This window comes from Phoenix dactylifera, chromosome 1 (genome assembly GCF_051530095.1).
Source record: "Phoenix dactylifera cultivar Ajwa chromosome 1, Ajwa_hap1_PhDact_Kaust_v1.1, whole genome shotgun sequence".
NCBI classification, from domain to species: domain Eukaryota; kingdom Viridiplantae; phylum Streptophyta; class Magnoliopsida; order Arecales; family Arecaceae; genus Phoenix; species Phoenix dactylifera.
In genome coordinates, this window is record NC_143190.1 from 66,554,467 (window position 1) to 66,581,726 (window position 27,260).

At 41.2% G+C, this 27,260-nt stretch overlaps 3 protein-coding genes across 4 annotated transcripts; 2 read left to right on the plus strand and 1 right to left on the minus strand.

The window, feature by feature from the left end:
• Positions 1-6,484: 6,484 nt before the first annotated feature.
• Positions 6,485-15,611, plus strand: LOC103711178 (ABC transporter G family member 36-like). The gene is made up of 24 exons (XM_008797228.4): positions 6,485-7,088; positions 7,175-7,295; positions 7,400-7,488; positions 8,456-8,540; positions 8,665-8,824; positions 8,930-9,006; positions 9,131-9,184; positions 9,285-9,375; positions 9,476-9,777; positions 9,859-10,140; positions 10,263-10,579; positions 10,671-10,831; positions 10,961-11,064; positions 11,156-11,312; positions 11,430-11,558; positions 11,638-11,789; positions 11,945-12,277; positions 12,364-12,654; positions 12,751-12,834; positions 12,920-13,053; positions 13,138-13,365; positions 13,455-13,626; positions 13,950-14,204; positions 14,287-15,611. Exons 1-24 carry the CDS (start codon positions 6,772-6,774, stop codon positions 14,542-14,544), a joined length of 4,353 nt encoding a protein of 1,450 aa, XP_008795450.3. The 5' UTR covers positions 6,485-6,771; the 3' UTR covers positions 14,545-15,611.
• A 2,258-nt stretch (positions 15,612-17,869) lies between these two features.
• LOC103711228 (uncharacterized) lies at positions 17,870-20,981 on the plus strand. 2 transcript variants are annotated; one of them, XM_026806284.3, is made up of 3 exons: positions 17,870-18,273; positions 19,068-20,238; positions 20,738-20,981. In XM_026806284.3, the coding sequence occupies exons 2-3, from the start codon at positions 19,310-19,312 to the stop codon at positions 20,769-20,771; spliced, it is 963 nt and encodes a 320-aa protein (XP_026662085.3). In that variant the 5' UTR covers positions 17,870-18,273; positions 19,068-19,309; the 3' UTR covers positions 20,772-20,981. The 2 variants fall into 2 exon arrangements, with proteins under 2 accessions (XP_026662085.3, XP_008795517.3); XM_008797295.6 differs by lacking the exon at positions 17,870-18,273 and having other exon boundaries at positions 18,427-20,238.
• Positions 20,982-23,863: 2,882 nt separating this feature from the next.
• On the minus strand, positions 23,864-25,866 carry LOC103699560 (uncharacterized). The gene is made up of 2 exons (XM_008781581.4): positions 24,939-25,866; positions 23,864-23,997 (listed from the first exon to the last, which is right to left on the minus strand). Exons 1-2 carry the CDS (start codon positions 25,829-25,831, stop codon positions 23,883-23,885), a joined length of 1,008 nt encoding a protein of 335 aa, XP_008779803.4. The 5' UTR covers positions 25,832-25,866; the 3' UTR covers positions 23,864-23,882.
• Positions 25,867-27,260: the final 1,394 nt, after the last annotated feature.

A 27,260-nucleotide genomic window follows, 5' to 3' on the forward strand; every position in this document is an offset into this window, starting at 1 on the left:
ACGGCTGCGGCCAAGGTTTGAACCTGCTGCATCAGGATATTGAATTGTTCCGGCTGGACTTGGGGAACGGGGTCAGCCGGAGGTGGCAAATTCTGGATAGAGTGTCCAGAACTTGGTGGGAGACGCCGGAAGGCATTGGAAGCTTCTTTGCTTCTCAACTTCATGGCCACAACTCGGGCCCTTCCTCTAGCGCCAACTGTTGCTGGAAATTGGACCCGGAGGCGACCAGTGGCTGAGAAGGAGGAGCTCCGGTGCGGGATAGCGGGTGGCGGTCCATCGGCGGGCGGCGTCCTCCGAGGGACCTGCAAAAAGCCGATGGCCGGGGTCTCCGGCGCCGGCCCTCCGATGCTTAAGTCAGAGGGGGCTAATGTGTAGAGGAAGAGAAAAGTATTCTCTGGGATTTCAGAGTCCAACCCTCCTAAGGAGGAGGAATTTTCCTTTTATAGAGGGTACAGGTGTACCTGTGATGTGACGGGGCGAACGGGTTACCGTCATGATTGAGCATGTCGTCTGAATTAATGCACGATCGTGTGAATTAATGCATTGCCGTAGGAGATTAGGCCGAAGCCAGTGAGTCGTCGTGGCTGATCGGACGTAGCCGAGCGAGTCAGCTGTTTACCGTAGAGGGCTTGAGATCCGTAGATAACATGCGCATTGATTATTGAGTGAGCCGGAGATCAGCGGAGGCCATGCGTATTAATTGTTGACAGCAGTAGCAGGGCGTGGTCCTTGGTCGAGATGCAGAAGGATATGACCGCTGCAGGTGGATAGTGAGGTCGGACTTCCAAGGTCAAGGAAGCAGAGGTCGGTGCCCAGGTCGGGCATCTCGGAGTCGAGCGCCTGGCCGGGCGCCAGGTCGAGAGCCCTGAGGTCGGGCTTCTAGTTGGGCAACTTGATGTCGGACGCCTCCAGGTCGGACGCCCTCAGGTCGGACGCCCTCTAGGTCGGGCGCCCTCAGGTCGGGCGCCTTCGTCACGTGTCGGCGATGCGTTCATGCATTTTTAGGGCGATCTGCTTTTCCCCCAACACATAGTAATAGTCGTAAGATTTGTACGCCGAAAGTTTCGGTATAAAAATTATTGTGGCAATGAATTCAGACATCGCGGATTGGGTTATGAGCTAAAAAATGTCCTTCTCTATAAGGTCGAGATGGCCTGTTCCATTGTCCAACATAATGCCCAAACCCCGCAATTCTGGAATATCATGTTATTATTCAAAAACGCAAACCCAAAAGCTTCCACTCTCATCGATAAGTGCACCCAACATGGCTTCTCCTGCATGGAGTCCGGCAAAAATCATATGGGACAAGACACTATAGGCTTGTTTGGTTCGTGGGAAGCATTTTCTCTCCTAAGAATATGATTCCTGGAAAGCAGATTCCTAAGAAGAGAATGCCTAGGAAAGTACTTTTGGCATTTTTGGTTGATCATCGGAAAGTGACAGATTTCGAAAGTGCTTATGTTTGGTTGACCATCCACTTTTCTGGAAAAGTTATGTGTAATTCTTATTATACCCTTAATAAAAATTAGATTTTTAATGCCTCTTTAATGCTGAAGGGCTTTTTTGGGAAAAAATAAAAATGGAGTGATTTCCGACTCATGGGAAAGTAACTTTTCCATGTTTTTTCCTATGTTTCTCATGGGAAAAACTTTTCCATAAAATGTGGAAATCATATTCTCATGGGAATACAACTTTTCCATCTCTCTTTTTTGAAAACTCCAACCAAACAAGAGGCATCTCATTACTTTTTCGTTGACCACACTTTTCCTCCTATTTTTTTCGCGAACCAAACAAGCCTTATTATCTTATAGAATATTTTATGGGATAAAACTCTTATTTTACCATGTTTTCTTCGGCGCCCACCTTAAAAAAAAAAATCTAAAAATCAATGATTAATTGCGAGTGTGCATCGTTTAACTATGTAATGTGTATTGATAAAAAACATGCTCTGAAAACTGTATATCGATTTATCTGAAACTGTGTATTGGATCACTGCTAGGTACGTATAAGATAATTTTTCAGTATGTATCAGAAAATCAACAAGTGTGCATCACCGGTCATATAATATGTATTGGTGAATATGATATTGTAGAAACTATATATTAATTTCCTTGAAAGTGTATATTGAGTAGCTAGATGACTAATTTGTTATGTATATATCATCAGACCGCGTATTATGCACTAGTGAATACCATGATCTAAAATTTGTGTATCGATCTACCTAAATATGTGTATTAACTTGCTAAATAACTAATTTACTTGATGTATATTATTTAATCGTATGATATCTACTGCATTTTTTTATTATTTTTTTATTCATGGAACTGATTACTTTATTAGTAGAAGTAACCCGACTTTTGGATTTTCTTTTTAAGATGTGCACTAAAAAATATGGCAAAATAAAAAGTCAGCCCTATCTTTTTTGTTTTCTCTAGCACCCGTTCTACATGATTTTTTTTGCGTTGAATCACCCAATAGTCAAACCCTGTGTCTAGCTTCTTTTTTTGTTTTTCTGATAGGGTACCTGTGTCCTTCCACGTTCCAAGTCTCAACAACTTATTCGGACCTCAAAAACCCCCTTTTCTGAGGGAGACTTCCTTCCCTGCATTACCCCCAGCGATCGCATTAGAAAAACTACGATGCAAAAAAACAAAGAGCATAATAGCTTGTGCATGGGGTGCCGAAAAAATAACAGAAGGGCATTATGGTCAAAGAGAAGAGGTTGATAAAATAGTTCTAAAAATTCTAAAAACCTACTTGGCAAAAGATAAAATAGTTCGGTGATCAAGAACTCGAATCCCTGACCCAACTCTCAAAGAGTTCTTCACGGTTGAATATTCAAACTTCTGAGAGCCACCCATCTCTCCTCCGAGTTTGCCTTAATCTATATAAACCATTCCCCCTCTCGTCCGTTAAAAGCTCGTATTTTTTATTCTTTCTTTAGGTCCGACTAATCCCCGTAGACCAAGATTGCCAAACAAGGACAGTCTCCATCTCGCATCATCAACATGCAAGGAAGTTATCTAATCGTTTTTGAAAAGTGCACACTGTTAAATAATTTCAGTAGAACTTTCTCTGAAAACAAAGAAAAACTAAGCAGGTGCATCACAAGCCTTCGTAGTTCCATACGAGCTTTTTTAAAATAACTTCTTGTTGGACAAGTAATTTCAAACCTCATCCGTGGTGCAAGACCACTAGAGCCAACTGGAACATCTGTATATTTTAATAGTTGACGATCAAAATTTGAAACAATAGAATAAACCAGTAAGGTGCATAGAATCGTCCATATCTTTGCTGCTCTTTTCGTTAAAAAGTGCACAAAGAAGCTGTTGTTTGTTGTTGACTACAAGGATTAGGCTGCATGATGTATAGCATTCTAACGACCACAACCATGGGAAATAAGGCTGCAAATGGGTCGGGTCTACCTGTGACCCGATCCGACCCAACTTGTGTAGATCCAATCCGATCCGAATTTTAGGACCCACGGATCCGGTTCGGGTCCAAAAATTAGATCCGAATCATTTTCTGGGTCGGATCTAGGTTTACCGAACGGACCCGACCCGATCCGAATGGACCTGAAGAGAGAGAAAAAGAGAAAGGGAGAGAGAGAAAAAAAAGAGGAAAAGCTCGGATTCTCTCTCGATCTATTACACTGTTGAAACCTCTGGTGTCTCGATAGCTGGGTTTTTTTTCCTTCTGTTTTTTGGTTTTTGTTTCTTTTAACTTTTGAAGGGAGAAAGTGAGGGAACGCTGAACTGAATATGGGTCATGTGCCAGTTTCTGCAATAGAATTGGATTTTGGAAGAAGGTCTAGGATTTTCTTTGCCCTCCTAAGAGGGGAGCTGGGAGACACCAAGTTCCGTCCAATCAGTCATATAGATAAAAAATAGTGTGATATGAAATTTGGCTTATAGACGGACTTACTTAGTTCGTCACAGATCATCTGTTCCAACTGGAGGTCAATTGCAAGTCTTTCAAGTCATGGGTCACCCAGCACCTCATAGTTATGATATGGCTATATTAGATTTGCCCAAAATTCTTTTCCAAAAGCACAAAAAATGGATCGAACCTGACTCGGATCCGATCCGAACCCGACTCGGATCTGACCCAACTCAACCCGATCTAATCTTCAACCGGATCGGATTTGGGTCCAAAATTAAAATTCGAATAAAAAATCGGATCGGATCGGGATGATTAGGATCCAATCTGATCCATTTGTATCTCTAATGGGAAAGTAGCCCAGCCTTTGCTCGGCGGTGTCGGTCGTCGAAGCATTGGGAAGATGCAAGACACGATCGATGCTGGTTGCACAAACGGTGACGTTTGAAAGGGCGGTGCAAGAATTGGACGCTCGTCGCCCACATTAAGCTATCCGCATGGCTTGCACAAACAGTGACGTCTGAAAGGGCCGTACAAGAATTGGTGGCTTGTTGCCCACGTTAAGCTATCCGCGTAGCATATTCAATGTCGTACTTGTTTCCCAAACGTTCAAAGCGAAAGAGGGGGATTAAAAAAAAAGGGTTATTAAGTTCTCTCTAATGAATGTCCACATGGTTTTCTGTGCCTCATTGGTCTCCAGGTGTCTGTGGGAGTGGCCGAAAAAGTGGGCATGGCGCGGGCGACTCATCCACTACTAGAAGAGTAAAGGACAGCTGGCACGTGGCAAAAAGAAGGAAGGTCGGGCAGGATGGGCCATGCATCGGATCTTTGAAAAGAAAGTGGAGAACCTCCGATGGCATTTTATAGCACTTCTCGGACCACCGGAGAATCGGATCAAAGCCTCCAGGAAGATTTGGAAGAACCTGGCGGTGGTTGTCTGAAGCCTTGGCTCTTAGGTTCCGATGGAGTAGGTAGCCCGGAATGTGGCATTAGGGGGAAGACTCAACACGAGATGGAGGCCATTCCACTTGCTAAGGATTATCTAATCCTCCAATTCAAGATGAAGGCCGACCGGGACATCGCCCTCATCGGTGACCCCTAGGTGGTGACAGGGTAGTTGCTAGCCATGGAGCCATAGGCTCCCGACTTCATTCGGGGTCGTGGCTGATTGGAGATGGGTGCAGCGTGGATGTCGTTGACTCTTGGGTGGATACTTTCAAGATGAGGCTTTGGCCGACCATGGTCAATGTTGAGGTTGTAAATGGTTTGTGGATTTGCGATCTCCTCCGTCCCGATGTAGCAGAGTGGGACTCCAAACGGATCGACCACTTATTTGGAGAGCACGTTGCGAAGAGAATACAGTCGCCGGCAGTTTCGAGGTGTGCTGTCTAGATATGAGGGTTTGGTGTACGCCTTGCAACCCCAAAGTCAGAGTGAGGGACATCTACAGCTTTCTTCAGAGTGAACAGCACTGAGACAAGACTACGCCTGGATCTGAAGATTTGGTCTTTACCTGAGGATGGCTTTGTTTCTTTGGAAGGTGGCTTAGAGTTGGCTATCAACGAGGTCTATCCTAAGTAAGCACAGAATAAGCATCCAACCGCACTGCCCTAGGTGCGAGATGGAGGAGACCATGGACCACGTTCTGTTATAGTGTGACCGAGCCATGAGGTTGTAGAGGCTTGTCGATATCCCGTCGGATGCTCGGTGCCAGTCCGATTCCTTCACCTAAGTGTTTAGAAGGTGGGCCGCCACACCTCAAACCCAATTTGTGGCCATGAGGGTAACATATATTGTTTGCCATATTTGGTTGGCCAGAAATGCCTCGATATTTAGAGAGAGCAATTTTATATCAAGGATCGTTTCATAAGAAGGGCCCGAGTGCAGGTTGCGGATATCACTCATGCAGGTCTATTAGACAAGCTATTAATAGCTCAAGACATATGGGACTTTACTTCTGCTCTTGTAGCACCTTAGACGGTGTACATTACCTACGAGTCCTCACCCCCCCCCCCCCCCCCATGTTTCCTTTAGATCAACTTCGATAAATGTATTTTAGATAGTAGCAGGAGGAATAAAATGGGTTTTGTGATCAGAGGCCTGGACTCTAAGGTGATAGCAACCGGTGGATGCCTAATCTTCAACACTTTTCTTTCTGGGATGGAGCTAAGGGCAGCATGGGCTGGTCTGTCTCATGCTCAGCATGTGATGCTGGCCAATGCAATCCTGCTCGAAGATGACTCGGCTGCTATGATCGGTTGGATCAGGAGTACACTAGTAATATAGGTGGCCGCCATCTCCTGCTCCAGGATATATGAGGCGGAGACATTACCTTTCAGGCTAAACACGTCTATAAGAAGACCAATAGAGCTGCGGACTTGCGAACTGAGTGACTTTTTTTGCGGCTAATCATTTCAGAAATTTTTTTGATTGATGTGAGAAAATTGTCTAGAACGCCCCATAGCTTATTATATTTTATTATTATTATTATTTTAATATCTTCGTGTTAGAGCTCTAACCATCTTTTGTAGAAGAAAAAAAAAAGAGACATGATGGAGATACTTACGTCAGCAGAGACGGCATCCTTTACGGTATTCGAGCACGCGGACTTAGCCTCTAATTTCTCCGTTCCTTCTTATTTTGTATTATTATTTGGTGCTTGTTTTAAGCCATTATAAACCATTCCCCCCTCTCGTCCACTTAAAACCTCGCATCTTTCGTTCTTTCTTTAGGTCCGTACTGGCGCTCATGATCCCTGTAGGTCATCGCTTCCCTTCGAGGTTTCGAGGATTGCTGGCTTAAAAGAAAAGCAGAAGGAAGCCATCGCAGTCCCTTGGTTTTGCTTTTCTTCTGGCTGCTGGAAGGAATCAGCGAGTGCTGGTTAATTTTTCGATGGAGGTTGGTGATGTATATGGAGTCGGGAGCATGCGGCGGAGCAGTTCGGTTTGGAGGCGTGGAGATGAGATCTTTTCGCGGTCTTCGTGGGATGAAGATGATGAGGAGGCTCTGAAGTGGGCTGCTCTCGAGAAATTGCCGACCTATGATCGAGTGAGGAAGGGTATATTGACTCTAGCTGAGGGAGAGCGTATAGAAGTCGACATCCAGAGCCTCGGGTTGCGAGAGAGGAAGGCATTGCTCGACAGACTGGTTAGAGTTGCAGAAGAGGACAATGAAAGGTTCTTGTTGAAGCTCAGGGATCGCATCGATCGGTGAGAATCTGTTCGCCTTCTTGTTTCGCATCAGCTGTAAGCTGACAAGAGGTTTCTAATACTGTTTTCGGCTTTTCGGTTTCCAGAGTTGGAATAGATCTCCCTACGATTGAAGTGCGTTATGAGCATCTCAACATCCACGCGGAAACTTATGTGGGAAACAGAGGACTGCCGACTATCCTGAATTCCACCATTAATGTACTCGAGGTACTTCACAAATTTTAAATATCCTCTCAAAAGAGCAGTTCTGTGTGTCAACTAATGCCTCCATGCTCATAACATCCTTCTGATTTTCGTATCCTCTGAACCAGTCACTTGCCAATTACTTCCATATATTACCAAGTAGGAAGAGATCATTGTCAATCCTTCATGATGTAAGTGGAGTCATCAAGCCTCAGAGGTAAGAGATGTTTTTTTTTAGATTTTTTTTTTTTTTGCATGAATACTTTTCTAAATATTCAAAATTATATAAATTTTCTCTTAAAATTTATATTCATTTCTGTATCTTTATAAAATACTATTTTTGCACAAATACTTCTAATATAGCCGTTCTTCTAACACTGTTAATAAAAACCATATTTATTTTAATTAAAAATAAAATAGAATTTTAAAATTACTTTTTTAGTTCTTTATCACGATCGTCTTATAAATGTTTCTTTTTTGCACATCTACCCATCAAGAATATTTTAATTATTTTAATTTAAAATTGTTAATTTTTTAACGGCATTAGAGGATGTTGGTATATATATATATATATATATATATATATATATATATATATATATATATATATATATATATATATATATATATATATATATATATATATATATATATATATGTAAAAAGGAAGAGAAAAAAAAAGGTAGAATAGCAAAATAAATATTTTGCAGGGTATATATATAAATATCAATTTTGGAAGGGCATTAATGCAAAATTTGATATTTAGGAGGATATTCATGAAGAAAAAATTTATATGAAAGTGAGATGAATGAAGATTTCAGTTGGTGATGAGAAGTGGCCGGGACCATCTACTAATACCTTTCGGTCTTTGAGACAACTTATGAATGGGAAAATTCGTTTTTTTTTTGGCTAACATAGGAAAAATCTTTGGATAGCCAAAGGTTGCACTCAAACCTTCGGTATCCCTCCTTTCTTTTTCTTATGCAATTAGTAACCCATAAATAATTTCCTTTCAATAATAAAGTGTCGGGAAGCATCTCACTTCCTCCATTACCCCTCTAAAAAAAATAAAGTTGAGATGAATCGCTCTCGAGTTTTTTTGTTTCTTCTACTTTTTCTTCTCTTAATGATCAATTACTGCAACTCTATCTGATGCCTGTCATTCCTATTCTTCCTAATTTCAGGATGACTTTGCTATTAGGTCCCCCGGGCTCAGGAAAGACCACATTGTTGTTGGCCTTGGCTGGAAAGCTTGACTCGGACCTGAAGGTCAAGATTATCCATTTTGTATCCATCTTAGTTTGAAAACAAATAAAACCTTCGTCCTCCTCTCTAGTAAGTCAAAACTAACCTAAAAGAGTAATTTTGCTTTTACATATATAAAAATAAACAGGTCTCAGGGAGAGTGACTTACAACGGTCATGGAATGGATGAGTTCGTTCCTCAAAGAACAGCTGCCTACATCAGTCAACATGATCTTCACATAGGGGAGATGACAGTTCGTGAAACATTAGCTTTCTCTGCAAGGTGTCAAGGAGTAGGATCTCGTTACGGTGAGTTCGCATCGGAGAGATTAAAACTAAAATACAGTATGAGTTGGTAGATCTTTGCTAGTTTTCAGTGAATGCTAATGAATCATCTACATCGAAACTACACAGAAATGTTGACCGAGTTATCGAGAAGGGAGAAGGCAGCTAATATCAAGCCCGATCCTGATATCGATGTCTTCATGAAGGTGAGATTCAAACTTTGAATTAGAATCCTATTTTAAAACATCAACTGCAGCGAGCTCCAATATAATCTTTCTACCTGAATTTGAAATAAATGGAACGAAATCTCCTTGATTTTCACTCATGCAGGCAGTTGCAATGGATGGACAGGAAACCAGTGTAATCACAGACTATATATTAAAGGTAACGAACCTGCTGTAAATTGCATTGTAGAATGAAATGAATCTTTCAGAGGCGCAAGACTCGTTATTTAATCTTCATTCGCTTCTTTAAATTATGGCAGGTCTTAGGATTGGAAATCTGTGCGGACACCATGGTAGGAGATGAAATGCTGAGAGGTATCTCCGGTGGCCAAAGGAAGCGTGTCACGACAGGTAGAGCAACTGATAAGATGAACTCCTAAGATTAAAATTCTTCTGAGTGATGCTTTATATTTGTTCCTATCTTGTATCCACATATATTTGCTTGCTGTAGGTGAGATGCTCGTCGGACCTGCAAGAGCTCTGTTCATGGATGAGATATCAACTGGTCTTGACAGCTCCACAACATTCCAGATAGTTAATTCACTCAGGCAGTCCATTCATATTCTTGGGGGCACAGCAGTGATTTCCCTGCTCCAACCTGCTCCTGAGACATATGACCTCTTCGACGACATCATTCTTCTTTCCGACGGGCAAGCTGTGTATCAAGGTCCTCGTGGACATGTGCTCGAGTTCTTCGAGTCGATGGGCTTCAAATGCCCGGAGAGGAAGGGTGTTGCAGACTTCTTACAAGAGGTAGGTTAACTACAAAAATGTTGCTCTTATAATTCACCATCACAAAGATAGTATACCGATCTCTTCTTTGAAAATTCGAAGGTGACCTCAAGGAAAGATCAACAGCAGTATTGGATGCGGCACGATGAAACTTATCGGTATGTGCCTGTCAAGGAATTTGCAGAGGCTTTTCAGTCTTTCCATGTTGGGCAGGATATAGGGAATGAACTTTCCATCCCCTATGACAAGAGCAAGAGCCACCCTGCTGCCCTGACAACCTCAAAATATGGTGTCAGCAAAAAGGAGCTTTTTAGAGCTAACCTTGCAAGAGAACTATTACTGATGAAGCGACATTCGTTTGTATATATCTTCAGGGCAACTCAGGTGAGTCATATCCACAACTAATGAAGTAAAAAAGAGCTGCCTAAAGCACTCCGCGATGTGTTGTTTTTCTAACCTTTTTTTTTGATGTATTCATATTAGAAGGGTAATTTTTTGAATTTCAGCTCACAATCGTGGCTTTCATCGCAATGACAATCTTCCTACGCACGGAGATGCACCGTGACTCCGTAACTGATGGGGGAATCTATATGGGCGCACTTTTCTTCGGAATAATCTCAGTCATGTTCAATGGATTCTCGGAGCTTGCAATGACCGTTCTGAAGCTTCCTGTCTTCTTCAAACAAAGAGATTTGCTCTTTTATCCCGCATGGTCATATGCACTTCCGAAGTGGATTTTAAAGATTCCAGTTTCATTTGTAGAAGTTGGAGTTTGGGTGTTCACAACATACTATGTTATTGGATTTGATCCAAATGTAGGAAGGTAAGATGGTTGACTTTGATTCTGGTCATTATGGTTGAATCCTTCCATTCCAGGATCTTCAAAATATTTGGGTACTTTTTCTCCTTGGCAGGCTATTTAAGCAGTATCTGCTCCTCTTAGCGATCAATCAGATGGCAACGGCGCTCTTCCGGTTCATTGCTGCACTGGGTAGGAACATGATCGTCGCGAATACCTTTGGATCCTTTGCACTTCTCATTCTTTTGGTTCTTGGTGGGTTCATCCTGTCGAGAGGTATGCTTCTATCACTTGCTTTGTTCTTTATATTAGATGCCTTATTACAAGCTTTTAGAGATATCATTCCTGTCTCAGCTACCTGCTATAATAGTTTGTTAACTATATGTATCTCTATGCTTGTGACAGAGGATGTGAAGAAATGGTGGATATGGGGTTACTGGATCTCGCCCCTTATGTACTCACAGAATGCAATTTCAACAAATGAATTTCTGGGAAGAAGTTGGAGCCATGTAAGGGAATCTCCTTCATATGACAAGAAAATGCATTTTAATTCCAAGGAAAGAATAGCTGATATCCATGCTCAATATTATTGTGTTGCAGAGTCTTCCTGGATCAACAGAGCCACTAGGAGTGCTTGTCTTGAAGTCTCGTGGTGTCTTTCCAGAGGCAAAATGGTACTGGATTGGTTTTGGTGCCTTGATTGGATACATGTTGCTATTCAATGCTCTTTTCACCGTGGCTCTCGCCTATCTCAATCGTGAGTATAAATCCTACGATAACATCTTCGTGGAAAAAAAAATGCAAAATCTTACAAATTATGGGTTAAAGTTCTAAGATTGAGAACTCTACTCTGAGCATTGCCTAATGTTTGCAGCATTTGGGAAAGCTCGCCCGGCTATTTCTGAAGAGACGTTAAAGGAAAAACATGCAAATTTAACTGGGGAAGTATTAGGATCATCATCATCAAGAGGGAGGAACTCTGTAAATGATTTCACATCTGGAAGTAAGTATAGTCAGTATGTTCAACATAAGCTAAATTCCTCTTGACCGATTTCATCTCATTGTCATTTTCATGTATGCAGATAGTGCTGATGAGATAAGGAGGAGCAATTCCTCATCAAAGTCCACAAATGAAGTGGTTCATCCGAATCAGAACAAAAAGGGAATGGTCCTTCCATTTGTACCACTTTCCATGACCTTTGACAATATAAGATACTCCGTGGACATGCCACAGGTAATATGACAAGCAATGTATCCTCCTTTTCCTTTCATTCTCTTCTTTCTTTCCCCTCCCCTTTCTGGGCGAGTCTCTCTCACCTACTAGTATTTCTTATTTTCATTAGCTTAGTGGAATTTGTTGTGGATTGAAAATCTTTGGTAAACTTGTAGGAAATGAAAGCACAAGGTGTAATAGAAGATCGATTGGAACTCCTTAAGGGAGTGAGTGGGTCTTTCAGGCCGGGAGTTCTAACGGCTCTGATGGGTGTTAGTGGAGCCGGTAAGACAACATTGATGGATGTATTGGCTGGAAGAAAAACAGGGGGATACATAGAGGGAAACATCACCATATCCGGCTATCCAAAGAAGCAAGAAACTTTTGCTCGAGTATCAGGGTATTGTGAACAAAATGATATCCACTCTCCACATGTGACAGTCTACGAGTCTCTTGTATACTCTGCATGGCTTCGATTGTCCTCTGAGGTTAATTCTGCAACAAGAAAGGTTGGTTAAATAAACAACAGCCTGATCCTTGCATTCCTTTTCAGTCCATTGATGCATAGAATGACCACTGAAACTATGGATCGCAGATGTTCATTGAAGAGGTCATGGAGCTTGTCGAGTTGACATCATTGAGGGGTGCACTGGTTGGATTACCTGGAGTGAATGGACTGTCGACCGAGCAACGAAAGAGGCTGACGATTGCTGTGGAGCTTGTTGCTAACCCTTCTATAATATTCATGGATGAGCCAACCTCCGGACTCGATGCACGGGCTGCAGCAATCGTCATGAGGACTGTAAGGAGCACCGTGGACACTGGGAGGACGGTTGTGTGCACCATTCACCAGCCTAGCATCGACATATTTGAAGCTTTTGATGAGGTAAGGGAATGTCAGGATTAATTGGCTTATTTGTACTTATAAACTGAAGTTCAATGAGGCGCAACTTTAATATATTTAATTTATGTTTCATTGCAGCTCTTCCTGATGAAGCGAGGAGGAGAAGAGATATATATTGGTCCACTGGGGCGCCATTCTTGCCATCTTATTAATTATTTTGAGGTGAGAAACAAGAAAGAGGTTTACTTCCTTACTAGATTCAGCCGAACAGAACAACCAACTACATCTTTTGGTTTATTTTATCAAGGGAATTGAAGGTGTCAGCAAGATAAAAGATGGTTATAATCCTGCGACATGGATGCTGGAAGTGACGACATTGGCCCAAGAACGGATACTAGGGGTTAATTTCAGCGAAGTATACAAAACATCTGAACTCTATCAGTGAGTAAATTTTACTTCATCTTCTTTCGTAGTCGATATAGCTAGCATGTCTTTACTTGTATCTGCAATCTTCCATATTTTCAGGAGGAACAAGAATTTGATAAAAGAATTAAGTACACCACCTCCTGGTTCAAGCGATCTACGCTTCGCAACTCAGTACCCGCAATCCTTCTTCACACAATGTATGGCTAACCTTTGGAAACAGAACTTATCATACTGGAGGAATCCTCCATACACTGCAGTGAGGTTCTTCTTCACAACAATCATAGCCTTGTTGTTTGGGACTATTTTCTGGGACCTCGGCACTAAAAGGTAGATCTCGACTTCACTTCCCCGAAGCTTTTTAACTCTATTTTCGATCCAGAATGATCTCAGTGTGCCTATACTATTTTATATTGCAGGGATAAGCAGCAGGATTTGTTTAATGCAATGGGTTCCATGTATGCTGCCGTTCTCTTCATTGGGGTACAGAATGCTTCATCTGTTCAACCAGTTGTAGCTATCGAACGAACCGTATTTTATAGAGAAAGAGCAGCTGGAATGTATTCAGCCTTGCCATATGCATTTGGACAGGTGCTTACTTTTACATCACCCTACCTTACCCATCCTCCTCCTTTTCATGAAGTAAAAAACCTTCTCTTTGAATTAAGAACTTCCTGTCTTCTTTTCTATTAAATTAAGTGATTCTGATTACATGATATGAGTTACATATATATAATGATACACTAATTGAATAACCAAATCATTAACTAACTAACAGTGAAGAACTGAATTCACTGAAATCAGGAAGTCAGTTTATCTTCAGTTGAAGTTCAGCTCAGCAGAATCTTGAACTTAGCTGAACCTTGAGGTTTGAGTCACAACTACACTAACCACCATGCATTTCTGAATTGCAGGTTGCGATCGAAATTCCATACATCTTGATCCAGTCGTTGATTTATGGTGTACTAGTGTATGCAATGATTGGGTTTGAATGGACGGCAGCTAAATTCTTCTGGTACATGTTCTTCATGTACTTCACATTGCTGTACTTCACATTCTATGGAATGATGGCAGTAGGCCTGACCCCCAACCACAACATTGCTGCAATAGTTTCCTCTGCCTTCTATTTGATATGGAATCTTTTCTCTGGATTTATTATTCCACGACCTGTAAGTTCCTACTCCGAGAACTCCATTGTTTCTTGGTCTTTTATAGAAGTAAATCCACTAAAATTGCTGCTTCATTTTACAGAGAATTCCTGTTTGGTGGAGATGGTATTATTGGATTTGCCCTGTTTCATGGACCCTGTACGGCTTGGTTGCTTCCCAGTTTGGAGATGTACAGAATAAGCTTGACACCGGCGTGGCCGTGGCTGATTTCGTCAGGAGTTACTTTGGGTTCAGACACGACTTCTTGGGAGTGGTTGCAGCGGTTGTCGTCGCATTCCCTGTGCTATTTGCCTTCCTATTTGGGTTCTCAATAAAAATGCTCAACTTCCAAAGAAGATGAACAAGGCTTCCAATGATCGACCCTGATGTTTTGGAGAAAAGGATTAGATGAGATCGAACAAACTTGAAGAGAAAAGAAGAAAGAAACTTGAACAGGACAGCTCGCAATATATTTTTTTTTTTTGCGCCATACTTTTTTTTTCAACTATTATTGTAGGAGCTAAATGAAGTCGAGACTTTCTCTAATTGTGTTCGTAGAGATACGTGCTTTGATCTTTTGGAATTCCAAAAACTACGTGCTTTGGATGTGTTTGTATAGTGAAAGATGAGACAACTTCCAGAGGAATTCAAAGCGGGGACACCTCAACAATACTTTAAATTCCTCCCATATTATGAATGTAAAATTGAAGAAAATCAAATCACAACAACCTATTTGAACGTGTGAGATGACACTGACTATGCAAAAAAGACTATGCGAAATGGAAATGTGAACAGGAGAGGACCCCAAACAAGCTCCAAAGATGGTGGTGTGGAGAGTTAAATCTTGAGGACTGGTATCTTGAAATGATGAAGGATGTAGGGAAAAGGAACAGGACAGAAGTTAACGCCTATGTCGCAAAAGCAGTGGGTCTTGATATTGTGAAAACCTCAAGCCCACAGAGATGAATTAATGTTCTGGTTGCAATCATACTGCCATGCCATGGAAATTTTGGTGAAGTTAGCTCATGGAGTCATGAAGAACCATCATGCATGAATACTGGGGCGCAATCCATGAATAGGAGATGAAGAGCGAACCAAAAGGAACATATTGTTGGAAATTCAAACAAAAAGTCAACACAAATTTAGAATTGATATTTTGAATTTCGGATAGCATAAATTTAGAATTGATCTTAGAAATCCATTTATTGTTTTTTTCTATTTCTGTATCATCCTAGTTGTAATCTTTTGTACATTCTCAACTATAAATAAACATGATGACTATCTCACCAGATAGGTAGAAAATATTTTTCAGAATATTTTTTTCCCACATCGAAAGGCATTCATATTGTTAAAATAAACATATGCTTGATTGGAAACTAGCCGTTTATAATAATATATATAAACTTTTCAGTTTGCGTAGAAATTGTATTTAGGAGTAGATAACTAACATATACATTCAACACAGTACTCATTATACTATTGCTCCATCGATCGTTCCTGTAACCCCAATAATTATGAGTGCTTCCATCCAAGCCAGCTAATTAGGTTCTATGATCAGTAATAGATAAACGATCGCCTCCCATTGAGGATAAGGTCCATCAAGTGGCAAGGTTGGAGGTGGAGGCAAGCACTCTACGGAAATAGGACAGCAAATCTGGTCCGAGATCTCTATCCTGAGTGAGTATTACTCGTAACTCGTTATCGTCCTCTCCTTCCTGCTTCCTCGAAAACTGCAGATATGGGAAAAGAGTTCAGATGGTGAGCTCATCATGTACCTTTTTTTTTTTTTTTTTTTTTTTTTTTTTTTTTTTTTTTTTTTTTTTTTTTTTTTTTTTGGTAAAAACGGCTACTCATATCATATAGTACGAACGTGAGTACAGCCCTCCAAGTCACAGGAGAGTAAAAGGTACAACTGTGAAGGGACGTCTACATCAGACGTCCACAAAAAAGCATTTATAATTTGAGGTGATGATACAAAATACTACAGATCAGCATGAATTTTTTTTTCCTTCCCTGATGAAATGTCATATTATGGTTTCTGATAGCAATTGTTTATTTGAAAGAAATTAAGTTCTAACCATTGTATTTTACAGAAAATCTTATTCACCTCTTTCTGCTGGAAGCATCTGTGTCCAGAGAAACTGCTTGATTCTTATCTCAAATTTTAGAATAACCTTGCAACATTGGCGCCGCACATTGAGAGACGTCGATCTATCTTTTTAGAAAAAGCCGTCTCACATTGGGATACAGGGCTTATATAATTGCACATTGAAGATACAGAATGCTTCAAATCACTTATGAGATTGTTCAACTTATTAAATAGTTTAACAAGTCTACTTACAGGCTACTATCTTTTGTAGAAATTTTTTATTGCTCTTTTATATTTTTCTTGATTGCAAATTCTTTATAACTAGTTTACATAAACTCTCTTCTAATAAAGATCAGGTGGCTATGCATCCCTCTTCATCAAAAAGAAAAAAAAGCTAGCAGTTGTTTATTTTTAAGAGAATTGGTGGAGTCGCTTGTCACACCCTGGATCCAGACATAATTTATTGCGCCCTAGATCCGAGCCGTAACACGGTCGTGCTACTATAGGGTGTTGCCCACAATAACACGAAGCCCGTAATAACTATAATTTTTTTATGTAACAGGATAAAATTTCATCAATTTCATTTTCAATTCAATAGAAAGCAGGTACAGAGCATCTAAATCAAATATTTGAGTTTGCAAGATTGCAACCCAAACTTATTAATATGGCTACATCTATGAAATCTTGTATCTATGCTTCAAGTCCCGTTTCCTTTTTGTTCTTTCCCGCTCCTAGCAACCTTACTTATCTAAAATAAATAAAAAAAGGGATATAAGCTTGCGGCTCAGTAAGTAACCAAGCACAATTTTATCGGATCAAGCATAATATTTTACATGCTAGTGCATTAATTTAAGAAATTTGTGGCTATAGCAAAGTAATCATTTCATATAACATATATTTAAACCATTAATAAAGCAATGGATCCCAATTATACAAGTTCATAAAGATGAATATGCATCATAAAAATATTGCCATTATTCCATACTTTGAAATCTATACTCTCAGATGTAGTACAACTATGGTCACTATTATTATCCATGACAGAGCCATAATCTTTACCAACTACTATTACTCGTTTGGCAGGGCCATATGCCGAGCTATTATAATTCATTGGCGAGGGCCGTACGTCAAGCTAGTAAGCAATATGAGAATTCATAATTCATTATTCTTTTTCATAAACCATACTTTCATAATAGGTTGAAAAATGACAAATGACATCGTAATTTATAAAATTCATGATAATGCCATAAATTTTATTTGCATGCAATCTATCATAATCATAATTCATACCTAATGATATATTCACGAACGAATGCTATTAATCAAATTCATGAATTATATGCAATCATATGCTTGATCTTAATTTTGAGCAAATACATCGTATCAAATACAATTTCGTAATTTTATACTTGTAATTAAATAGTGATTAGAAATCAATAAGATTTGTGCAGAATTACTTACCGTTGTCCGTCAAAAAATCTCTAGGTTCAGTTGGACAACTCCACTGTACCTATCAATATAATCTAAAATTAATTATTTACTATTCACTATTTTTCTATTTATTTTATTATAATTATTTTTTTATTTTTTTATTATTTTTTTGTTCTTTTATTCTCCTTCCTTTTTTTTTTTATTCTTTCCTTTTCCAGAACCTTCTTCCCTCCTTCCCGATTCTTCTCTTCCAGAACCTTTTTCCTCTCCCCTTTCCCGCTTCTTCGTTTCTCCTTTTATTTTCTTTTCTTTTCTTTCTTTTTTCTTCTCTCCTTATTCCTTTCCCGATTCACCTTCTCTTCCCTCAGCTCTCCCCTTCTTCTTCTCATCCTCTTCTTCTCAACCCTCCCCCTCCCTCTTATCTCTTCCCTTGAAGGAAGGAAAGGGGAGATCCCCCGCACAGGAGGGGTCGGGTCGCCGAGGCCGACACCCGCGGCTTCCGCGGTCGCGCGTGCAGCCGACGTCCGCGGCCACGCCGCTCGCGGCGGCGGCGGTGGGGATCGTCCACCGGTAAGTCTCCCCCCCCCCCCCCCCCCCATCTTCTTCTTTCTTTCTTTCTTTCTTTCTTTCTCTTTTCTATTTGATCTATTCTCCCGAGTGGATCGGGAGGAGGAAAGGCAGTAAAGAAAGAGGGAATGGCTAATGAGAGCGCGCGCCGGGGGGGGGGGGGGGGGGGTGAAGTCCGGCGAGGAGAGGCGCCGGCGGAGGATACCGGAGGTAGAACCCAGCATGAGCGAGGACCGCGGCGACCATCAGGCCGCCGCAGTGCCCAGATCTGGCAACAAACCGGTCCGAGGGCAAGGAGAAAACGGGGAGGAGGGGGTTCTCGGAACGGGTGAGCCATCGGGGGCTTTTATAGCCCTCTCCGGGAAAGGAAGGGAGAAAATGGCCGTGGCTCGTTCCCCGCCGCGATGCTCGCGGCGGTTGTGTGGGATCGGCGGTTTGCCTTCTCGAACAGCCGCCGGAAGCGCAGGCCCAGGAGCGACCCTCCGTCGCCCAATCTCCATTCCCATCCTTATTCTGATCATGATCGCTGGCTCCTCCTCCTCTGTTCTTTTTTTTCTTTCTTTGCTTTTTTTTTGGGCTCTGGGCTGAAGTCGGTTGGGTCTGCCGGCTTCAGCCCTTTTGGGGGCCTGTTCTTACATCGCTAAGATGAAAGATGGTTATAATCAAGAGACGTGGATGTTGGAAGTCGCTACAATGGCAGAAGAAGAAATTCTAGGAGTTAATTTTGCCAAGCATACAAGAACTCAGATTTATATCCCCACCTGTTGTATTGAGAAATTTTCTGGTGATTCTTGCAGGAGACACAAAGCTTTGATTCAGGAACTCAGCACACCTCCTCCATCTCCATCGCTTGATCACACCATCCATCCAAATCCCGAAAACGGAAGCTTAAAGTCCAAGAATCCCTTCTCCTTCTCTCTCTCCTCCGTAACGACACGATCTTCTGAGGCGATCTATTTCCTCGATCCTCACCCTACCCCGGTCCCCTCTCGTTCTCTCCTTCGCCCATTCCTTGGCCCGCTTTTCTTTGACCGCCCCCATGTACCAGCCGAGCGAAGCGATCGACGTGCCTTCTCGAATGGCCGCCGGAAGCGCAGGCCCAGGAGCGACCCTCCGTCGCCCAATCTCCATTCCCATCCTTATTCTGATCATGATCGCTGGCTCCTGCTCCTACAAAACCAGCGCCACCAGCAGCCACCACTGTCCCTCCTCCTTGCCCTCCTCCTCCTCCGCCGCCGCGTCGTCGTCCCACGCCTGCGCCGCCTGCAAATATCAGCGCCGCAAGTGCAACCCGGACTGCATCCTCGCCCCCTACTTCCCCGCCGACCGGCGGCGCGAGTTCTTGAACGCCCACCGCCTTTTCGGCGTCGCCAACATGCTTAAGATCATCCGGCATGTCGATCCTGATCAGCGTTACGACACGATGCGCTCCATCATCTACCAGTCCAATGCCCGCGCCCGCGACCCCATCGGCGGCTGCCACCGCATCGTCGTCGAACTCGAGCGCCAGCTCCAACGCGACTCTGCCGAATTATTCCTCGTCCACCGCCAGCTTGCCATCTACCACGCCCAAGCTGTTCTATCACCCGCCACGGCCGCTCTCGCCGATCCTAATCTTCTTCTTAACCCACTGGACGATGGCGGCGGCGGCGGCGACCACGTTGATTCTGGCCATGCCGATAATATCATCATTAACAATAGCAATAACCCTAACAACAATCAAAATTATAGTTATAGTGGGATTATAGGATTGGAGCTGCCGGTGCCGCCGCCGGTGCCGGTACCGCCGCTGCCGCGGCCGCCGCCGCTGAGCCTCATGCAGCACCAGGAGCAGCCGCAGTGCGTGGTGGATGAGCGGGAAGTTATACCGGTCGTAGATATGTGTGACATCGGACCGGATATTGCCACTGGAGACGATGACGAAAGCTCGAAGAGTAGCACTGCGAGCAACACCGGTTCTTTCCACAGGTACGTATGTGCTAGGGTTAGGGTTAGGGTTTATTTATTTATTTGTTTGTTTGTTTGTTTATTTATCTTTTCCCCTCTCTTTCTTAGTCGTAAGTTTGGAGGGTTTCAATTTTCAATTTACAGATCGAAACGGATCGGTCATAGCAGACTCCTATTAGGTGGTTCAAATTTGAAAAACCTAAGTTTGAGCGGGTCATGGATTCTATATACCTTCCAACTACGTCCTTGCATGGATAGCGATATGCTCATATTTCGCCATGCATATTTGTTAGTTATCCCAATTAAAGAATAATCATTCATTAATTAGAAAACTTGTCCTACGTAAAAGAATTCGTTACGCATTCTCATATTCCATATCCTGCTTGGTACGATGTCAGATCAAACGGGGAAATTTTAAAATTAAGTTGTCTTCTCAGTGTCCAAATTTTTTTTTGTTTAATGTCTATAAGAGTATTGTTGTTCCCTATCTCACACCATGTCGATGTATTTGATATCGCAGCCCCGAAATGAGCCAAAGGGAGACGCAAACATGATCCGAACGGCGCTGCCTCCTTGTTCACCCTCGCAAACGGCGATACCTCAGCTGTGTAATCTTTTTGCCAAATAGTGTTGCTTCACGAGTATTGAATATAGGCACCATACAATGCACACCATTTGAATAGCGGGACACTCTGCAATGAATCACGCTCCATTTGAATAGCTCAATTGCTGTGCATCTTAATACATTTGCACATCTTTCCTAATGTTCTTTTCCCTGTTGAATTATATCACCTTTCCACGTTAGAAACAAAATGAAAACTTCGAAATATATGCTAGATATCCTGCCGTAGTGTTCTTGCGGCGATCCTAAATGATTGTAAGACTAGGGTGCAGAAGCAAGTGGAGGTTGAACATTGCAAGCATCTCAGCAAACAAGAAGAGGATGAATAAAGGAAGATATCATGATTCCTGAGCCTGGTAATATGATCTTTAGATCCTATCTGGAGGCTTGAGTTCTTACATTCATGTGCAAATGCTTGGTAATTCTAGATATATAGAATATTGTGGTTCATAGATACCTGACAAATACCTCAGCAGACTCATGAAAGAATACGTACTCGGATCAAATCGATGTCTTGAGTTTACTATAGGACTACTATATGGAAGAGCAGCGATCTCATGTCCTTCACTTTTTTTTCCCAAAGGTCTTCTTGCATTGTTTCAAGCAAGATATAAGCAAAGCTTATTACATCTTGTCTCTCGATATAAGGAACATTTACAAGGAAAATCCATAGTTTAATATGGATATCATGTGGTCAATGGAAGCTGATGCTAAGTGTGTGTTTGTTTGTCTACGGTTCAAACATACACTACGAATGGAATTGCGGTTATAAACAAATATTTTTGTGTAATTATCTGTATTTTTTTTGGTAAACCAGATTTATTAAACCAATTAAAAGTAAATACATCCGTATCTAGAAGCTCAGACAAAATATTTATAACAGTCGTCCATAATAATTATTTATTTATTATCTGAGTTTAAAATTGTAAATGCAATTGTAGTTGTTACGCCTAGAAATAAAGAATTTTTATGTTTTCTATGAAAGTACAATAATTATTATATTATTTTTATAATATGATAATAATGATGTTATTAAATTGTTATGGGGTTACTATAAAATAATTACTTAGTGATTATATCACTAAAAAATAATTAGATGCTACAACTTAACCTAAAGAACTCAAATAATAACTAATGGTAGAATGTGCCTTTAGAAAAATGCTGATGATGGCTGGAAAGTTCAATCTCATCAATTCTTGAATGGTTGCTCCAAGGTTGGTTGGTTTATTTCCTCCTTGATTTTTTGGCCAAATTTGGATGCACTAGTTATCATTACAAGGGAATCATCCTCAAAATTGCTTTCTCAATGCTTAAGCCACAGTACATTTAAATGCAATCAAATAGATTCAATGGAGTAAGACCCTGAACATTTAAGTTAGGAGGCAATATTTCTTCAATTAGATAGCATGAAGAAAATATTCATTCAATTCGAGTTAGTACCATCCTAACTATATCATTACCAAATAGGGAACAAATTTTTTTTGTCAAAACTCTATTTCAAAAAGTTCTACCTCTCAGAAGCTTTACCCCAAAAGCTCCAAAGGCTCTCCTACCAACGACTCTTTAGGAGTTAATTTTAGAAAAAAGAAATTGTAACTTAGAGCGACCAAGCTTTTAATTTTTGGTGTCCAATATCCAATTATTTTATTAATTAATATTCTAGTACATCCCATTTAAATTTTCTTTTGCACAGGGAAGATGGTTTGGATTAAAAGAGGGCATAGATAATGCATTACATAATGATGGTAGTTTTAATCTCTCAAATATCCCCTGACCTCTCAGACTACAATAGTGGTAGGATTCAATCCCAAGTTACTTGGTGCAACAACCAAAATATTTTTCCAACTTGGTAAACTAGGACTCTTTGCAGGTTTGCAAGAACTTGCAAATGTATGGCAGTTAGGGCATACAATTACTCCCTTACATCTGGCCCGTGCTAACTTGATTGATACCAAAAACATGAGCAGCAGAAGAAAGAAATGAGCACATATTGGATTTGATCCACAGCCCTATTATGAACTGCTTCGGGACATTGTCGAATTTGCATGAACAAGACATATAAAATAGCCTTCTATATGGATATATATGATATGAGGAAGAAATTCTATGTTGCCATTGCTTGCAACTTTGCAATCAGGGAGATGTGGTTGTCCCATCAAAATGAAAATATGTATTATTTGTTGACCATTCTGTTCCAGCAAACTTTCAGAATTATTTAGATAGTAATAGATAAATGTGCAGGTTCAAGAGTGTGACAGAGGAAGCCCTATTTTCTGGCGACAATTTCTAAAACCTAGCTTTTCTTTAAACAAAGACAAGTTTTCTTAATGTAAAGTGAATCTCATTTACTTCAGGAATGACTCTGGGGCCTGTAGCTACAGCTAGTAGGTTGGTTGATTTATTTTTTGATACGTTCCTGATCTCTTGTGTCACGACATGAATATCTTGGGTGTCTTCTTTCTTTTTAAATAGTTCTATGTCAAGCACCATTTGTCACTATTCCTCTCTCTCTCTCTCTCTCTCTCTCTCTCTCTCTCTCTCTCCCCCCCCTCTACCATTTCTTTTTAAATAGTTCTATGCCAAGCACCATTTGTCACTATTCCTCTCTCTCTCTCTCCTCTACCATTTCATTCTCTTTGCAAATATGGATGAATATTCATTACTCGCTTATGAGGAAGTGAAAAGAAAGAAATGAAAAGCTTGATATAACCATGTTGCTTAGAAGCATCTTGATCATATGCCTAATACAAATCTTATTTATGGCAAGGCTTTAATAGGATGAGGATATATAAAGAGGTCCTAGGGATCAGCCCATCTACATCCTTCTCTTTTTTATCAATTAGCATCGGTTGAACTGAAAATATATTTGTGAATACACCTATAGGAATGTTGATATCTCCAAACTCCTTCATAGCTCATAAGGAAATTTCCATGCATACTCCATCAAAAAGAAACTAAGCAATGCAATTTTCTCGGAAAAAAGATTTTCTAAAAAAATGTGATGGAAAGAAAAGATAAAAGAGGATTAAAAAAAAAAAAAAAATCATATGGAAGAGCTTGTACAATTTGTGAGCGTAAATAAGGAGGCGGCGCCTTTCAGATCATGCTCTGGAACATCCTCAATAGGGTTTAATTCTTCTTTCAACTCTATCTTACCACTGCAAGTTAAAACCAAATAATGTAACATTTAGAATCAAAGCAACCAAAAGAAAAATTAAAATAAAATACTCAAATTGTTTTGACATGATTATTGAGAGGTTCTGATCGCTTAGTTAACAAATTTCTATCTACAAGGAAGATCTAAGCACCCAAATATAAATTCTTATACGGATCTTCATCTATTTGTCCTACTTTTATTTAGACAAAAAATAATTACAACGTGTCTTGGTTTTTTTCCCTTTAATATATTTAACTGATTATTATTATCATAATGAAACATACGGCTCTATTCATCTTTTATTGTATTTAGATGTCGCCTCTTCTGAAAACCTAATAAAAAATAAAGGAGTTTGCGATTGTATCTGAGGAAGCTAAGACCTGAACACCATTTACTTTCCAAATGCAGTACTTAAACATTTGTATGGCTGCTGCTTGTCATTTTAAAAATTTTAATCATTCTATAACGGTCGAATGGGAAAGATCTTGTTCGGATACAAGTGAAACTACCCCTTGTTACAGCAGGATAGAACCATATGATGAATTTGGATCTTTGAAACGGAAAAGAAGTGGAAAGCGGAAATTGAAGATCTTAAAGAAAATCTATATCCTAAATAGATTTTTTTTTTTTTGATGGAAAAGGAGGGCAAAAACCACGTCATCCAATACAGAAACTGAATAGATATGGAAGTACATGAATATGCAAGCAAGGACGTAGCTGGACGAAACCATCAAGCAAAAAAATATATGATTTCGAAATTTAACGGCTCTTTTTTTTTTTGAAACAATTAGCAAATTAAGGTCCTTCGTCCATCTTCATCCCTCTTAGTTCAAAATTTCAAAAAAACATTGCTAGTCTTCTATTCTTCCGTCTAAATCAACCAAATCTGAAACACAAAGAATTTTTAAAAATGATCAGAAATGGGAGAACCCTAACTCTAACCTGCACTGGAATGGTTCGGCAACCGTAGCAGCAAAATTCTTGGCGGATTCCTCGTCGTCATCCCCTATCGTGAACGCTTGCCTGACCTCGAACATGTCGACGAGCGGCTTCACAGCCTCCTCGTCAACCCTGCACTGCTGCGGGTGCAGGCTCAGCACCGACGAAGTCGCCACCTCCATCTCGACCCCAGCGTTATTGTAACTACCGTTAATGCCATTGCTATTGCTAATGCTATGGTTGTTATTGTTATGATGGTCGCCGTTGGGGTTGTCACCACCACCTTCATAATAGAAATAATCGTAGTACTGCTGCTGCTGCTGCTGTGGCTGCTGCTGCTGCTGCTGCATCGGAAGAACGAGGCCGCTTTGATGGCTACCGTAGATGGCATCACTGCCGGTGTCATCGCCGGTACTTAGAATGAGATTGGGATTGATGCCGAGGTCGGCTGTGCCGGGGGATAGAGCAGCTTGGGCCTGAGCGCGGCAGATGGCGAGCTGGCGGAGGACGAGGGCGAGCTCGGCGGAGTCACGCTCGAGCTGGCGCTCGAGCTCGAGGATGATGCGGTAGCATCCGCCGACAGGGTCATGGGCGCGGGCGTTGGACTGGAAGATGATGGAGCGCATGGCTTCGGCACGCTGGACGGGATCCAGATGGCGGATGATCTTGAGGATGTTGCTGACGCCGAAGAGGCGGTGGGCGTTGAGGAATTGGCGCTGCTGGTCGGCGGGGAAGTAGGGGGCGAGGGTGCAGTCGGGGTTGCACTTGCGGCGCTGGTACTTGCAGGCGGCGCAGGCCTGGGTGGCGGGCTGGGCGTTGGAGGTGGTGGAGGAGGAGGAGGGGTGGTGAGTGCGGGCGTTGGTGGCGGTGGTATTGGAGGAGGTCGCAGTGGACATGGTTAGAATTAGACGGAGTTTGGGCGATGGGGCGAGGTTGGGGGGGGTCTCCTGGGCCTGCGGTTCCGGCGGGCCTTCGGTGGGGTTGGGGGGGGGGGGATCGATCGCTGCGCGCTCGGCTGGCAAGTAGCGGGGAAGAAGGAACGGACGAGCCAAAGAAGGGGAGGGGGAGAAGGGGAAAAGGCCGAAGGAGTGGGGATGGACATTGGAATCGGTCGTCGGAGAGATCTTGACGTTGCGAAGATTGCGGCAGCAGGCAGGGAGAGAGAGAATGTTCCCTTTTTTGTGTTTTTTTTTTTTTTTTTCCTGATGCGAGGTCGCTCTGATATTCGCGTTTGTGATGGAAAATGGATCATGGGATGGTGATTGGAGGGCTTCGGATGGAAATATTTCGTAATTTTTGACCGTTGGTAGGACCTGCCCAAGTCAAATGACAAGAGGCACGTGCGAGTGCATGCACATCCGCTATACTTATCGTTTGTAACAAGTTTATATCCTTATTTTTCCCGCTTTGGCTATTGGGATTCTTAAGTTTACTACTAGCTCGTAAATGCAAATTACATTATAAAATTTGTATCTTAACCAATATATATATATATATATATATATAAAATTAAATTTTATAAAATAATTTTTGGATCTTCTTGCTGACACCAATATTAATGAATTTTAATAGTATGGCGTATTTTATAACATGTTGAGCATTTACCTTATAATTATTTTTTTCGCAATCAAATGAGTCAAAAGAAATAATCTTGGATTTGCAATCAGCTTAGCTTACCCACAGTTGGTACCATCTTCTATTAATAATATAATTAAATATAAGAAGTCGTATTTAAACAATTGTTTTGTTACTATCTTCTATTTCCAGTTATAATGTGGCTGACCGTTGTTTGAAGATTATTGAACAAGACGTATTTATAGTAAATAGGGATTTACCGAATATTATTTTGGCTCGGAAAATTGCATACTTTAGAATATGATCAGGGACATCTGCTGATGATGTTGAAGATTGACATGGAAAAAACTTATGATGGCTTAAGTTGGGAGGCAATTCTTCGCATACTTAGTACTTACTCGCATGGGCTTACAATAGGCAAGTTAAGTTAATGTATGTATATTGCTTCCTCCACCAATTCGATTTTGATTAATGGGCAGCCTACTTACTGGTTCAAAGTTAAGCGCAGTATTAGACAAAATGATTCCTTATCACCTTACTTGTTTATTTTTCATGTTCTCTACTGACTCCGGAGATGTGTGCTAATAGAATTGTGGGGGTGACCATTATTGATCAGGGTAAGAAAATATGTCCTATATTGTGTGCTGATGATGTCTTGTATTTTATTTATGCATCTTTGGATGGTTGTGGGGCATGAACCATGTGTAACATAATTATTATTTTCTCACTAATGAGAAGGATAGTATTGAT